At 46.0% G+C, this 13,969-nt stretch overlaps 1 protein-coding gene across 5 annotated transcripts in view; it reads left to right on the top strand.

The window, feature by feature from the left end:
• OMA1 (OMA1 zinc metallopeptidase) overlaps nucleotides 1–591 on the top strand; it is a 68,829-nt gene extending 68,238 nt beyond the window's left edge. For all 5 annotated transcript variants that reach the window (XM_059689399.1, XM_059689402.1, XM_059689398.1 and 2 more), the window contains one exon: nucleotides 219–591. In XM_059689399.1, the coding sequence (XP_059545382.1) occupies nucleotides 219–317 (99 nt within the window). In that variant the 3' untranslated portion in view covers nucleotides 318–591. The remainder of the gene's footprint in view (nucleotides 1–218) is intronic.
• The last annotated feature ends 13,378 nt before the right edge of the window (nucleotides 592–13,969 follow it).

The raw sequence follows: 13,969 nt of genomic DNA on the forward strand, positions 1-13,969 counted from the left end.
CAGTCAGCACTGAGATGGGGGGAATGCCCAAGGTTTGCTCATTCTCTTAGCTTGATTGCTAGTGTCTCCGCTCTAATAGCTGTAAATTTGCCTCAGAAATATAGTCATTTCTTCTATTCCTGTCCCCTGACCCCAAGTTTCTCCTGTGAATATGTGTTGGGCCCTCCCTCTTCTGAGCCTCTGGTCCCCTCCTGTAACTGGGGCTCCTTCATCTGCAGACGCAATACCAGGACCAGCCCCCTACCTCGGAGCACGGCATCAACACGCACCTGGATCTGGCCCCCGCCTTGCTGAATGCTTCGGGATGGAGAAAGTAAAACCATGAATTTGGGACCAGATTCATCTGGGCTTCAATCTAAAATGTGTGAGACAGTTGTTTAACTCCCTGATGTCGGTTTTCTAATTGTAACTTTGTGAGCAGAAGTCTTCTCTTCTGCCTTGCTAACAGAACCCTGTTCTTGTTTAGATATTAAGCAACATAAACCTCTGGGGAGGGAGTGGAAGCCTCCAGTCCTCTAAGATGATGGGGTAATTCCTTTCCTCTCGCCAGAGATTGGTTTAGGGAAGGGCCTGGGATGAAATTCTGGCCAATGAGGCACGAGGGAGATGTCTGCTGAGGGTTTTGGGAAAGGACTTCTTCCATGGAAAAAGAAGCCTGAGGGAGGGGAGGGGTGGGGGTGATGGGTGGAACATATTCCTAGCCTGGAGCCGGGGCAGCCATTGCAAGAGGCTGTGCATTGTAGGCCAGCCGGACAAGCCCACGCCCTGAGGAGGATGGCAAGGCAGAGAGACAGGAAAGACTAGCCTGGATGACATTGTTAAATCACTGAATTGAGCAACCCAGAAACTGTGCTTCCTCCAGTCCTCTTACTGTGCAAGATAAATGGCCCTTTGCTAAGTCATTTTTAGTTGAGCTTGCTGCTCCCACAGCCAAAAGCACCTTTCCTCTTCTCTCGCAGCACTGGTCCCAGCTTATTCACCTGGATATTTACACTCCCCCTCACCCATCTATAGGCTCTGCCAACACCCAAGTGGCATTTCTATCGCTGACCATTGTGTCTCCCGGGCTACTAGCACAGTGCCCAACTTATATTCAACCTTCAATTTGCTGAATGCAAGAATGAATTAATACATGAACATAAGCAGAAAAGAGCTGGCACATGGCAGGAAAGTCTACTTTTATTCCTTCTCTGACAATGAAAAGTTGACCAGTGCTCTCCTTATTTTGCATTTTGACAAATGACTTTGTGCCTGATCATTGGTTGGTATATTTCAAAAGCAGTTTTAAATTTACTTTGAAATACACCACCATTTTGTCCCCTCAAGAGCAGGCGCTGTTTTCTTATTCTCACTACTGTTCTTTGAGTATTCATAACAGCGGAGCAAACCCCTTCTTCGATTTTTCTTCCTCCGCGGGCTCTAGGAGACTGCTCAGTCTTTACTTGTGAATAATGACCAGGGAGGTGGCTACACCAGGTAGGAAGCTGGCTCCCTCTCCTGCGAGCTCTCAGTTCTTAGCTGATGGAATGAAGGAAATTTTGTCACCAACTCCACCCTAATGGATGTCCAAAGACATAGTTGCTGTTGACTATGAAAGTAGGGGCGATAGGGGCTCACGATGGACGGTGAATTTGGGGCTTTGAGAAGAACAAGTGGGAACAGCCTTATCATCCCTCATGAGTGTTTTGGGGAAACAGGCCAGCATACCATGCAATTTATTTTAATGAAGAGCACAGCACACGATTTATTTTAATGAAGCATTAGTGTGCCATGGAGGGTGGAGGTGTGGGCGATTGGAGAGCCAGGGCTTGTGGTGAGAGGCAGAGCTTACCCTCAGCTTGGTCTTATCCACAACAAGGAACAACGATGGCGTCACTGTCAGCAGTGCTCCCTGCTGCCTCTGAGGAGCCTGGGAATGGAGCTGGCAGCAAGTGTACGTGTTTGTCTACTCCAGCGTTTCTCCAGGGATTACTTTGCAAAGCACACATCCCTCAAGTGCCCTTTGCTAAAAGGGTTCATGGTTAAACTGTTTGGAAAACACAGTATGTACGTCTCTCAGTAAATAGAAGGGTCCCTACAAAGTAAAGAAACCTGATTGACTTTGTTTAACCCAGAATTCTTGTTCATTTCACCAAGGAAACCCTTATTTTGTTTGTAACTAATATTAACATCTCCTGGAAGGAAGACAGTTTAGGACATGCCGATCTGAGCAAGGGTGGCTACCACGTATTCTTATATAACAAACATTTCTGAGCTACTCATTCATTCATTCATTCCATGTAATCATTCATTTATGTGAGAAAGATCTATTGAGAGACTGCTCTGCACAATGTCAGGGGCTAGGAGCGAGGATGCAGATTTGATCAATGCCTGCCTAAAGCTACAGTCTAGTGGACAGGACAAAATTAAATAAATTTCCCAATCGATTGCTTAATTACACTGCGACGAGTGCTACCAAAGAGAAGCACAGGATGCATGTAAATTTGCATAACAGGGAGGTAGTTTGGGGGGAAATCAGGGAAGCTGAGGATCAACTACCTTGGTTTGACCACAGCGGGGTGTCCTGTGATGGGTGGCTTTAATTACCAGAAATGGGACAGCCTCAGGCAAACCAGGTTGCTTGGTCACCAAAGCCAAATGTCACCTCTAGGACCCATCTGAGGCCCTTACTATGGCAGAGAGAACACTGGGCATCTGGAGACCTGCTTCCTGGAGTCGCCCTACCCCCTTGGGCCTGACTTTCCATCTGAGGAATGAAGGGAGTGATGCCTTCTTGCAGGTTGCTGGGAATAGCAGGAAGGCCTTTGCCAGGTATAACGGGCTTCCTTAGTGCCAGAGATCACTGTTCCTTTAGGGGAATTGTAATTTGTCATTCTCTGAAGGGGGGGTCCTCCTTCCTCCAGGAGTGGTTTTTCTGAGGGAATCGCTAAATCCAACAGCAAGGGGCATTTTTCCACAGATGCAAGAACAGGAGCGCATGCACACGCTCACCCTCACCCTGGGAGATGCAGATTGCATGGTGGGAAGCCCTCAGGCTGCTGTAGGAGCACACTTCCCCCAGTCCTGGGCAAAATAGCATCTTTCTGCTGTCAGGCCCCTGGGCAGGGCGGGGTCCAAGCAAGTGCAGTGACTGGTCTCTCACTAAGGAAAGGGCTTGCAGGTAGGCTTGGGCACTTAGGGTGACTCTCACTGTCCTCATCTGGAAAGCCAGAATAATGATATTTAATTCAAACAGCTATCGGGAGTCAATAATGATATCGTCAGAATGTAATGAATATATCATGCACAAGGAATTGGGCTATGTATTTACATATATGTTTGATCCCCATAAAAAAGTAGATTTGAATATTATTTGAGGCTCATCAAAGGCAGGGTGACCAGCTGTCCTGGCCTGCCTGGGGCTGTTCCCACTTTAGCACTGAAAATCTCACATCTTTGGAAACTCAGTCTTGGGCAACCTGGGATGGTAGGCCATGCTAGAGGGTCACCAAAATAGGAAGGTGTAGAGCTATTGTATATTTCAGAAAAATGATTATTTCTTCAAATTGCTAAGAAAAATCACAGCAACAATAATTATTGGTATAATAATTGTATTTTGTTATATAATAATATAACAATCATCATTATATCAGCTTCTAGCCTTTTAAGAAAACTCCTCTATATTAACAATGCTCCTCAGACCTCAGTGCTGCTCACCAGTATTTGTAGTTACATTCCTTCTGGGTCTCAAACCTTTGATGGTAGGCATGGCCAAATACTCATTTTGACCAATGAAATATGAGTGAAAGTGATATGCATCACTTCACGGCAGAAATGTGGAAAAACCAGTAGGCGGTTCTCCATCTTCCTTGCAGTGGATGCTGGTGGTACCTCTCCCAGATTCCCTTTGCTGGCTGGTACACTTGCACCCCAGATGCTGTGAGAATTGGGGTTCTTACAGCTCACAGCTGTCCCTGCTTAGCAGGCCAAGAGCACAACATCCAAAGCCAGATCACCCAGCTGAGTAACCCTGGTGAGTTATTTAACTTCTCCGAGCCTTAGTTTATTTTTAAAAGAACCCCTACCTCATAATGTTGATATGAGTATTGAATGAATAGTGCATGTAAGGCCCTTATAATAGGTTCGCACATGGTAAGTGCTCTGGTTGGCTACCAAGTATTTTCATTTCTCCTGCTTTACTCAGTCCTTGGTATAAGATGACAACCCATACCAAGGGTGCTAAAGCCTGTCACAAGAGATTATTTTGAGTAACAGATAAGGAATCAAAGTCCAGAGATACTTAACAGTTTTTCAATGTCACAGGGGGCTTTAATGTTGAATTGGATAAAGAATCAATACAGGGGAATGATGATACCTCTAAATCAACATTTACTATTTGCCAGGCACTGTATTATCTCATTTAATCCTCACAACAATATCTGGAAATTATTGTAATCCCAGTTTTACAGATATGGAAATAGAGGCAGGAGAGGTAAAATATAGCTTCACAACTAGTAAGTGGTGGAAGAATGAGAAGAAAATAGAAATTCGATATTTTAGGATGAACTATTATTTAACAACAGAATTACTATATTACTGTGATTACTATATTGAAACAATGAAAAATGTTTATTAATTTCTTTTTATAAGAGCAAACATGTTTGTTCTTTACACAAGTGTTAATACAGTATATATTAGTCTATACCTTGAAAAGTGAACTTTTTATTTTAGAATAACTTTAGATTTGTAGAAAGTTTACAAAGACAGTACAGAGAGCTTCTATATACCCTTCGGCTGGCTTTCCCTAATGTTAACATCTTACAGTACCATGGTGCATTTGTCAAAACTATTGGCACATTATTATTATCTAAACTCAAGACTTTTTTTCAGATTTTTCCAGTTTTTCTACTGATGTTCTTTGTCTATTCCAGGATCTAATTTAGGACCCTGACTTTTAAGTGAAGAAAAGCCTGGGCAATGATGGAAAACCTTGCTTGCTAATGGAAAATAAGGGTTTGACATTAGGGCAGTAGAATAGTGGGTGATATTGTTTTCTATTTTCAAAACTTTAACACATTACATTAACTACTTGGGAAATGTTCTTGCAGAAAGGCTCCTGTATTGTTGGCATTTGGCATTGTCCAACTCAAACCAGGTTGTGGATGGATTGGAAAAGTCATTAAATTGTCTATTGGCCCCATGGAGGGAGAAGAATGTGTGTACTGCAGGGAGGCAGGTGATGAAGCTGAGCCAACACCGCCACGGCCACAAGGAGGGGACAGGGAGAGGGAGGGGCTGGATGCATGTAAACTCTGCCTATGGGTTCATAACCCAGCAGCGGGGAAGTCTAGGAGAGTAGCTTTAAAGGTGTTTGTTTTGTTTTCTGAAATTTGAGCTTCTGCAATTTTAGGACAAAGATGTATTAAGTATTTACAGTATTTACTCTCTGTTGGCTGCTTTACCTATTTTGTCATGCTCAAAATACAATGCCCTCATTCCCATTTTAAAGATCAGAAGAATGAAGTCAGAGAGGCTTAGTGACTTGCCCAAGGACACACAGCTTTTCAGTGGCAGAGTAAGGATTAGAACCCAGGTCCAGGTGACACTATTGTTCTTTTATGCCCCAAAGTGTACTCCTTTGACATCCCCTCAAAAAAAGTCACTTTGGAGTTTGGTATCAAGGGAGACCCCTTATATTCTGCTGAGCATTTGACTAAGGGGCCGGAAAGGGATACCCAGGGAAGGGAGATGGAAGCTCCAGGGGGTACAGTGGGGTTTTGTGTGAAATGTTTGTCAGTGGGGTTGCTGGGCATAAACCATTTGCCTGAAGTAGACATTTCAACATCTCCTTCCTCTTCCGCAGTTGAACAATAATAAGGAATTTACCAGCTCTTGGTTAAAATGAGCCTTTTGTGGGTTTTGGAGGAGTCTCACTTGCATGAATGAGCAGGGCCCCGTCAGCCTCCAGGTTCACCCAAAGGTTCTGACCATGTTGAGTTTTCTGGGCCAGACGCCTAGGAAACCCCCAACTTGGCTTTGGGGCTACACACACCCACCCACCCACACACACTAAATAAAGTAGAATAAAAAAAGCCGGGCACCCCAGCGTGTCCTGTTTACAAACTACTTTAGTTCCTTCTGGGTTGTATTTGATTTTCTCCTTCACTGAGAAATGGGGAGACAGCAGAGTGACTTATGTGCCAAAGAGAGGACTCCCAACCATCCTTCAGCTCCTCACCCGTTGGTCCTTTCATGTGACAGGTGCCCTCGATTACTCTCTCTGGGGGGGTCCCAGTCAGAAGAAGATGTAGCCAACCATCTGTTACTGACTCCAGTGAGCAATTTAATTTTCTCTTGTTCCCAACAAGGAGGGTATTGTAAATACATAAATTACCGTCAGTCCCAGTTAATCAGGAGCTTGCTGTCTGAAGGGGTGGAAACGGTCAAGCCAGAGACTCTCACTGACCCAGGCTTACCAGGAGGGCACCCTGCACCTTAGTGGAAAAGCGAAGTATGTCAGGCAGGGAGACTTTCTTGTAGACCATCTGAGTTGACACCTCCTTTTACAAATGAGACAATCAGGGCCGGAGAGGGGAAATGGTCTGTGTAGCTGGGTCGAGCAGAGTTGAGACTTGAACTAAGGATCTCCGATTTCCAAACTTGATCTTTCCAATTCAGCATAAGGTCAAATGAATGACTTGACTATCGGCCCTTGGATTTAATCTCTACCTGTGGGACCCAAGGACAATAATCATGATGACAGTGACAGCCACCATGGAGCTGCACTTTATATGACCAGCAAGGTAGGGGAGATAGTTTAGTGTGGGATTCATAGAATGGGCTCTAGAGCCAGGTTGCCTGAGTTCAAATCCTGGTTTCATCCCATAGTAGCTGGATGACCTTGAGCAAGTTTCTTAACTGCTGAGACCTCTACAGACATGACCAGTTCTAGGTGCCTATTCCCTCAGATCCCCTTATGATTTCCACCAATTCCAGCTCTTCTGTCCCTGGTCAGCACCTGCATCTTTGTTGAAGGGCTGTTCTTGGTCCTCCAGAGCCCACTTTGTCAGTGTGCATTGCAGGCCCAGTTTCCTGGGGGTAGCCTTGGACAAATGACTCACAGATGTGGGGTATGAATGCCCAGTCTCCTGGACTCTTGGCCTGGATAATTCCTGGGCATGTGTTTTGCACCCTTTTTCAGAGTTCTCTGTAGGATTAAGCACTACTTACCCACCATAGTAGCTGGCTTCATCATGCATATGTCACTGCTGTTGCCTGTGTTCTTTGCATCTCTCCATAAACTATGTGCATTCAAATCCTTGTATCAGGATCTGCTTCTGGTTTGTTAATCCAAATGGTGTTAATGATAGTTTCTATATCAAAGAGTTGTAACAAGAATTTTTTGGTTAAATGAGCTAAAAATGCAAAAAACAGTGTCTGACTCAGTGAGAATTCAACAAATATTAGCTATATGACTGATACATACTTATATCATTATCTCATTAATTCCATGCTGTACACATGATTACTCCCATTACACAAATAAGATAATCCAAGCTTAGAGAGGTTAGATAATTTACCCAAAGTTATGCAGCTTAATAAGGAATATGTCAGGATCCAAACAAAAATGTATCTTGGTTAAAATGAGCCTTGAAGTTCCCCCAATTTTTGCCTCTGCCAGGAAGTTTTTCCTAATATTCCCAATCTGGGTCAAGGTCAAGGGTCCTTCCTCTTGTGCTCCTACTTCTGCCATCAGGGCACTTGCCCTCGTGTATGAAAATGCCCCTGGGCATCAAGCTCCTTAAAGCCCGTGACCTTCCCATAGGTAGTCTGTAAGCTTGGCATCTAGCCTGCCTCCCTGCACAAAGTAGGCTTCTTTATAGTGAGTGCTGGATAAATGAGCACAGAAACAGAGGCTGTGAGCAAGGCAGGGTGGCTGGGCCCAGAGCAACCCCAGGGTGTGAGTCTGTCTACGGCTCTCATGGATTTCAACTGGAAGCATCTTGGAAACCTTCCAGGAATTACTCTTTGCCCTTTCCCGCTGCAGAGAGGACTGTAAATGCGGTTGACGGGCCTCTTGGGTGTTCCCAAATTTCATTAAGGTGTCTAGTCCTCCCTAAAATCTTGTCAGGAAGACAAGGATCTCACCTGTTACCACAGAGAGATAAGCGAGACGCTCATCCCAGTAATCGCTCCATGGTGAGGTCATGCTAGAGTGACAGAAGTTTCAAGGACTGTTAGGGGCGTAAGCAGCAGTAGGCAGGAGATGGAGAGTGGATCAGCATGACTGGAGGTACCTCCTGGGGAAAGAGGAGACCAAAATGAGGCTAGAAATACAGGGGTCTTACAATAATACTAATAATAATGATCACAGTCCTTTTCAGTGTCTGTTCTATATGTTGGCCTCAACACATTAAGAATCAAGGGCATGGAGTCAACATTACCAGGGTTTGAATCCTACTCTGTCACTTAATAATCTTGGGCAAATTATTTAGTCTCTCTGTGCCTCAGTTGTCTTATTTGTAAAACTGGGATAACACATACCTTCCTCCCAGGACTGTCATAAACAAAATAGCCCATGGGACAGTGGCCTACCACATAGTGAGCAAGTAGGCATTGCCAGTTGTTACTAAGCACTGAGTCAAACTCTAAAGAAAAAGGTGTAGACAATTTTTGCTCTCATTAAGCTCAGAATCTAGGGTTGAGGTCACGAATTTTTTTGCTTCCTTGCCCCACCTGTGATAAAATGTTTGAGCAGGTTCCCCCAATAAATGTTGATTTGTTGAAGGGAGGTGATTGATAAAAGTAGTAAGAAGATGCTGGGGGAACGTGAGAAGCAGCATCTAGTCCAGCCCTGGGGAGGGGTGGTCACTGGAGGAGGTCAGGGAAGGCTTCCTGGAGGAAGAATACTTGGAGTCTTGTGGGACACATTGGGGATACATCAACATTAACTGAGAAGAGAAGGTAAGAGAGACCTTTCCTAGGCCAACACCTACAAATGAGCTATGAAAAGGCTGAGAGATGTTGAAAAGTTTGGGTCTACAACATTGAGTGGGTGAATGGGGAAGGGTTGCTCTGCTACTTAAAGGTCTCAGTGGTATCCCATTGCTCTCTCAATATACACCAGGATCCTCTACAGGACCCATTAAAATCCTATGCCTTGGCCCTTATCTCCATCGCCTGCCACTGCCCCCCTTGCCCCCGCCACCTCACTCTGTTTCAGCCACACTGGCTGGTTTAGTCAGGTAATCCCAAAACAGTTGCTGAGCCAAGGAATCAAATTCAGGTGGTTTCTTCTCCAGGAACCCCTTAGGAAGTAGGAGAAGCAGGATAGTGGACAGGAGGAAGCCAAGTAAGAGTGCGACTTCAGGTAGAGTTCCAGACTGTTCCTGATCCCACAGGAAGCTCTGGGGTGCATTGTACTTCGGAGGGGGTCCAGCTTTGATTCTTCATACCAGTCAATTATTGGCCCTGGGCAACTGAGGAGGACACAGACCTGCAGGCACTGCTGGCTCTCCATACAGGTGAGGTGTCTCCAGCCTCTCAAGGCCACAGCTATCAGGAAAGCTGCTGGCAGCAGATCACACAGAAACAGCAGGGATCTCATGCCCTATCCAATTTGGCCCAGTGGATAGAGCGTCGGCCTGTGGACTGAAGGGTTCCGGGTTTGATTCCGGTCAAGGGCACATACCTTGGTTGCAGGCTCCTCTCTGGCTCAGGCCTTAGTTGGGGCTCCTTTAGGAGGCAACCAATCGATGTGTTTCTCTCAAATTGATGTTTCTGTCTTTCCCTCTCTCTTCTACTCTCCCTACAAATCAATGGAAAAATATCCTTGTGTGAGGATTAACAACAACAAAAGGAAGAAGGGATTCCAGAGCATGAGGGCGAGGTGGGCCAACAGTGTTCATTCCACTGGCCTTGTTTGGTGTCCTGAATGCTCCCAGCTCTCTCCTTCCCACCCAAAGTCCCTCATAGCTGCTGCTCCACTGCCCAGAACCCTTGCTCCCCTATTTTCTCTGGCTAACTCCTTTCATCCTTTAGACCACAGCTAAATGCCATTCTTCGGAGAATCAGTCTGACCCTCAAGACTGGGGTAGGCCCACCAATTGTTTGTTCTCAATGCTCCCTATATTTTCTTTCCTTGATAACAAATTGTAATTAATTACCTATGTAATTGGTCCCTATGTGTTAGGCAGAACTTTGACGTTTTCAAATGATGGAAAAACATGTCAAAGTAGCTGAAGCATAAAAAAAGAGGCGGGGGGGGGGGTGGCTTCTGCAGCTGGGAAGGGTGTGGGTGTGAATCAAGAAAGGAAAAACACACTGACTGAAACCACCTGGGCCTCAGGGCTTGGGCCTAACACCACCACATAGCCAGGCTCTTCTCTCACCTTTTCTAAACTCTGCTTGTTTCTGCTTAGCCCCCCTTTCTGCCACTGCTGATGTGGCGGGAATGTGGCCACTGAAAACTCCAGGTTCACATCCTCATAGCTAATTGGAAAAAATACCAATTGACCTGTGGGAGTCACATGCCTAGCCCTGGAACATCACCACGGAGGACATGGAGATGGGCTGCTGTGATTGGCCAGGCCTTGGTCATCCAGCTTAGTAGAAAGCAGGGCTTGCCACTGATAGGTTCCCCCAGAGTCACATGACTCTAAGGGGTGGTGCTACTCTTCAAAGGAAGTGTGGGGGAGGGCTGGGATTTAAAATTTCTGTCTTGTATTATGGTATACCGTCTACAAATATTTACAGACTAGCGGCCCAGTGCACGAATTCGTGCACCTTGAAAGGAACTGTGGACCGTGAGGCTGCGGTGGGCACAAGGGTGGGTCTCAGCTCATCCTCTGCACCACTGCCCGGCCCCTTCCTCATGGCCCCTGGTCCCTTCTCTGCCGGCAGCTCCGCTGAAGTGATTGGAGCCGGCACCAGCAGCAGAGGCGAGTGGCGGCTGCTGCCCTGATTGCCCCTCAGGAGCAGGGGTAGGTTGAGAAGCCCTCAGGGGTGATTGGGGCTGGCAGCCACTGCTCACACCTGCTGACAGTGCTGAGTGATCGGGACTGGCGCCAGGCGCCAGCAGCAGGTGCAAGCACCAGGTGGGACTGTAGCATGTAGGAGCAAAGAATTTTCAGTAACCACCAGAGGCTTGCCCTGATGACAGGGACTGGTGCCCTGCCTTGGTCTGGTGCCCCTGTTCACTTGCTCCACCATCCCACCGCAGCTGACACCTGTCATGTTCTGTGCCCTGCCACCTGTTGCTGACACCTGCCATGTTCTGCACGCACCCGCTGGTAGTCAGTGCACGTCATAGCAACCAGTTGTTCTGCCATTTGGTCTATTTGCATATTAGGGTTTTATATATATATATATATAGATACTACCTACTAGGTGCCAGCCATTGTTCTAGGTAATAAGTGATACTAAAGTAAACGAACATATTAAGTCCCTATTTACACCAGAACTTCTGTTGTAAAGGGGAAGATGGACAATAAGCATTTTAATAATCATAATGTGTTAGGTAGTGAACTGTGTTCTGGAGAAAAGCAGAGGAGGGTACAGAAAATAGAACAGGCTGAGGAAATACTGATTCTGCAGGTTGGTCAGAGCCAGCAACTTGGAAATGGTGCTGCAGGGGCCAGATGGTGATGAATCTCCTATGCCATTCTGGGAGATGTGAAGTAAGTCCTCACGTCAGACCTGCTTGCCTCCCTTTCTCCCTTCCTCCCTCCCTCCCCTGTCCCTCCCTCCCTCATTTCCTTCCTTCCTTCCTTCCTTCCTTCCTTCCTTCCTTCCTTCCTTCCTTCTTCCCTCCCCTTCTTTCATTTTTTTCTTTACCCTCCCCTCCCTTACTTTGTTGTGGAGGTCTCATGACAGAGAGAGAACATGTAGCTGGAGGTGGTAAAACAGAAGAGAAAGTTCAGGTCATAGATCAGTATAAACTAATGCCTAGTAGGGTAAAGGGGCGAAGAAGAGGGAGCTGTTCAAAGGCTCTCTGTGCTCTAACCAAGGGGATGGGTGGGGGGAGTGTGGGGCCATTCACCAAAAACAATAAACTGTGGACATCACAGACATTGCTTTTCTTTCTTTAAATACTCTATACCCAACGGGTGGTTTTAGAGTCATATGTTACAACGAGAGGGCCAATGCACAAAATTTGTGCAAGAGTAGGCCTTCCTTCCCCCAGCTGCCAGCACTGGCTTCCCTCTGGCACCTGGGACCCAGACTTCCCTCCAGCCATCAGCCGGCACCCGGGACCTGGGACCCGGGCTTCCCTCGCAGCTCCGGCTTCAACTGGAAGGTCGTCTGGTCTGCTTAGCATATTATGCTTTTATTATTATAGGTGGTGTCATTTGATTATTCAGCAGATGAATAAAACATCCTTATTTCTTTTATTCTCCCTTTTTCTAGTAGTTCTTTTTTTGAGTTTCTCTACCTTTACTAAAAGGGGTTGATATTAATTGCCTGTCTTTCTAAATTCTGTTTCTGGTATGATCTATGTGCCAAGGTGAGACCATTAAGAAGATTCTTTGTGACTTGGGAATGAGAGATGGTGAATGACACTGAAGAGCTAAGAGACTTAAGGATAAGTCTTGATGGATTAAGAATATGGTGGCCAGAACTTTTGATTGTTCCATTGGGAATCTTGGGTGAAGTTGGCAGCTCTTTTGGGAGGATGGTTCCCATTCCCTCATATTTGTACAGAATCCTATAGGATAAAAGATAATATTTCCTTATCTCCCTTCACTTCCCCATCTTTAACTCCAGTGGGTGTGCCCTAGGTATAATTAGCTGATTATTGGATGTGAGGATTACATGAGATAATGACAGTAAATTTCTTGGTACTCATATAATCCATGCATTTTTTTTTCCAATGAAGGAGGCTGGGCAGGTATTATTACCCTCATTTTTTATGCTCAGAGAAGGAAAGTGACTTGCCTGAGATCACACAGTCAAAATGAAGATTTGGCTTCAAATCCTGGCCAGATGGATTCTAAAGTTTATGTGTTTTTCACCACTGGGCAGGTGAGGGCTAGGCAGGGCGTCAGGACCTCAGTTAAACAGGCTGGGGTTGGGGATGATTTCTATTCCAGGGAGGAAGACCATACCAGTTCAAGAAGCTGAGGCAGCAGTTTGATCCTCTTCCCCAGGGTGGCCCTGCCCAGGCCACAGAATGCAGATCCTGTGATTGTCAGGGACCAAATCTAAATTTCCACAGATATTTGTTCAGTAGCTCAGACATGCTAAGGTTGGCTGTCCTATAAATTATGGAACAGATTAACTGAGTTGGGCCTGAGGCATAAATAACAAAGACTCTCCACCCACTGACAGGACACAAGGCCGGAGGCACCCAGGAATGGTGCCAGAAAAGGAGACTGAAGAAAGTTAACAGGGAGGAAGGGAGAGGATAAGGTGCGAGGTAGGAAGGAATTCCAAGTAGAAGGGATGACAAGCAAAGGAAAATAGGCCTCTGGGAATGACCTCACCCACTCTTAGGGCTTTGTCAAAGCTGAACTTTGGTTCACTGTCGGACACAATGACTCGAGGAGTCTGTGGGGCATCCAGGGGAGATGTCCAGAGAGCAGCAGAGCACATAGGTTACCACACCACAGAGCTTTAGCTGCAGTATTTATTAATGTATAAGATGAGTGGTAGCTAAAACCATGGGTAAAACCAGGTCCGCGACAGCATAAAGAGTGAGGAAAGAAGGGAAAATTGGTGAGGATGGAATGTCAGAATTTAGTGCATAAGGAAAGGATGATCCGGTCATAGGAACTGAGACAGAAAGGTTAGAACCAGAAGAAGAAAAAGTTCTCCCAGGGCTCTGTGAGGACTGGAATGCTGGAGGAGGAGGATGCAGTCATTGCTGGATGTGGGGAAAGAAAACAGGGAGAAAGCAGAGGGGAAAAGAAATCCTCACTGTTCTCTCCTGCTCACCAGTCTCCCATTGGACAAAGTCAACCAGTAAAGGGGTCCCAAGTGATGAAATGCA

Source organism: Myotis daubentonii, chromosome 3, assembly GCF_963259705.1.
Source record: "Myotis daubentonii chromosome 3, mMyoDau2.1, whole genome shotgun sequence".
NCBI classification, from domain to species: domain Eukaryota; kingdom Metazoa; phylum Chordata; class Mammalia; order Chiroptera; family Vespertilionidae; genus Myotis; species Myotis daubentonii.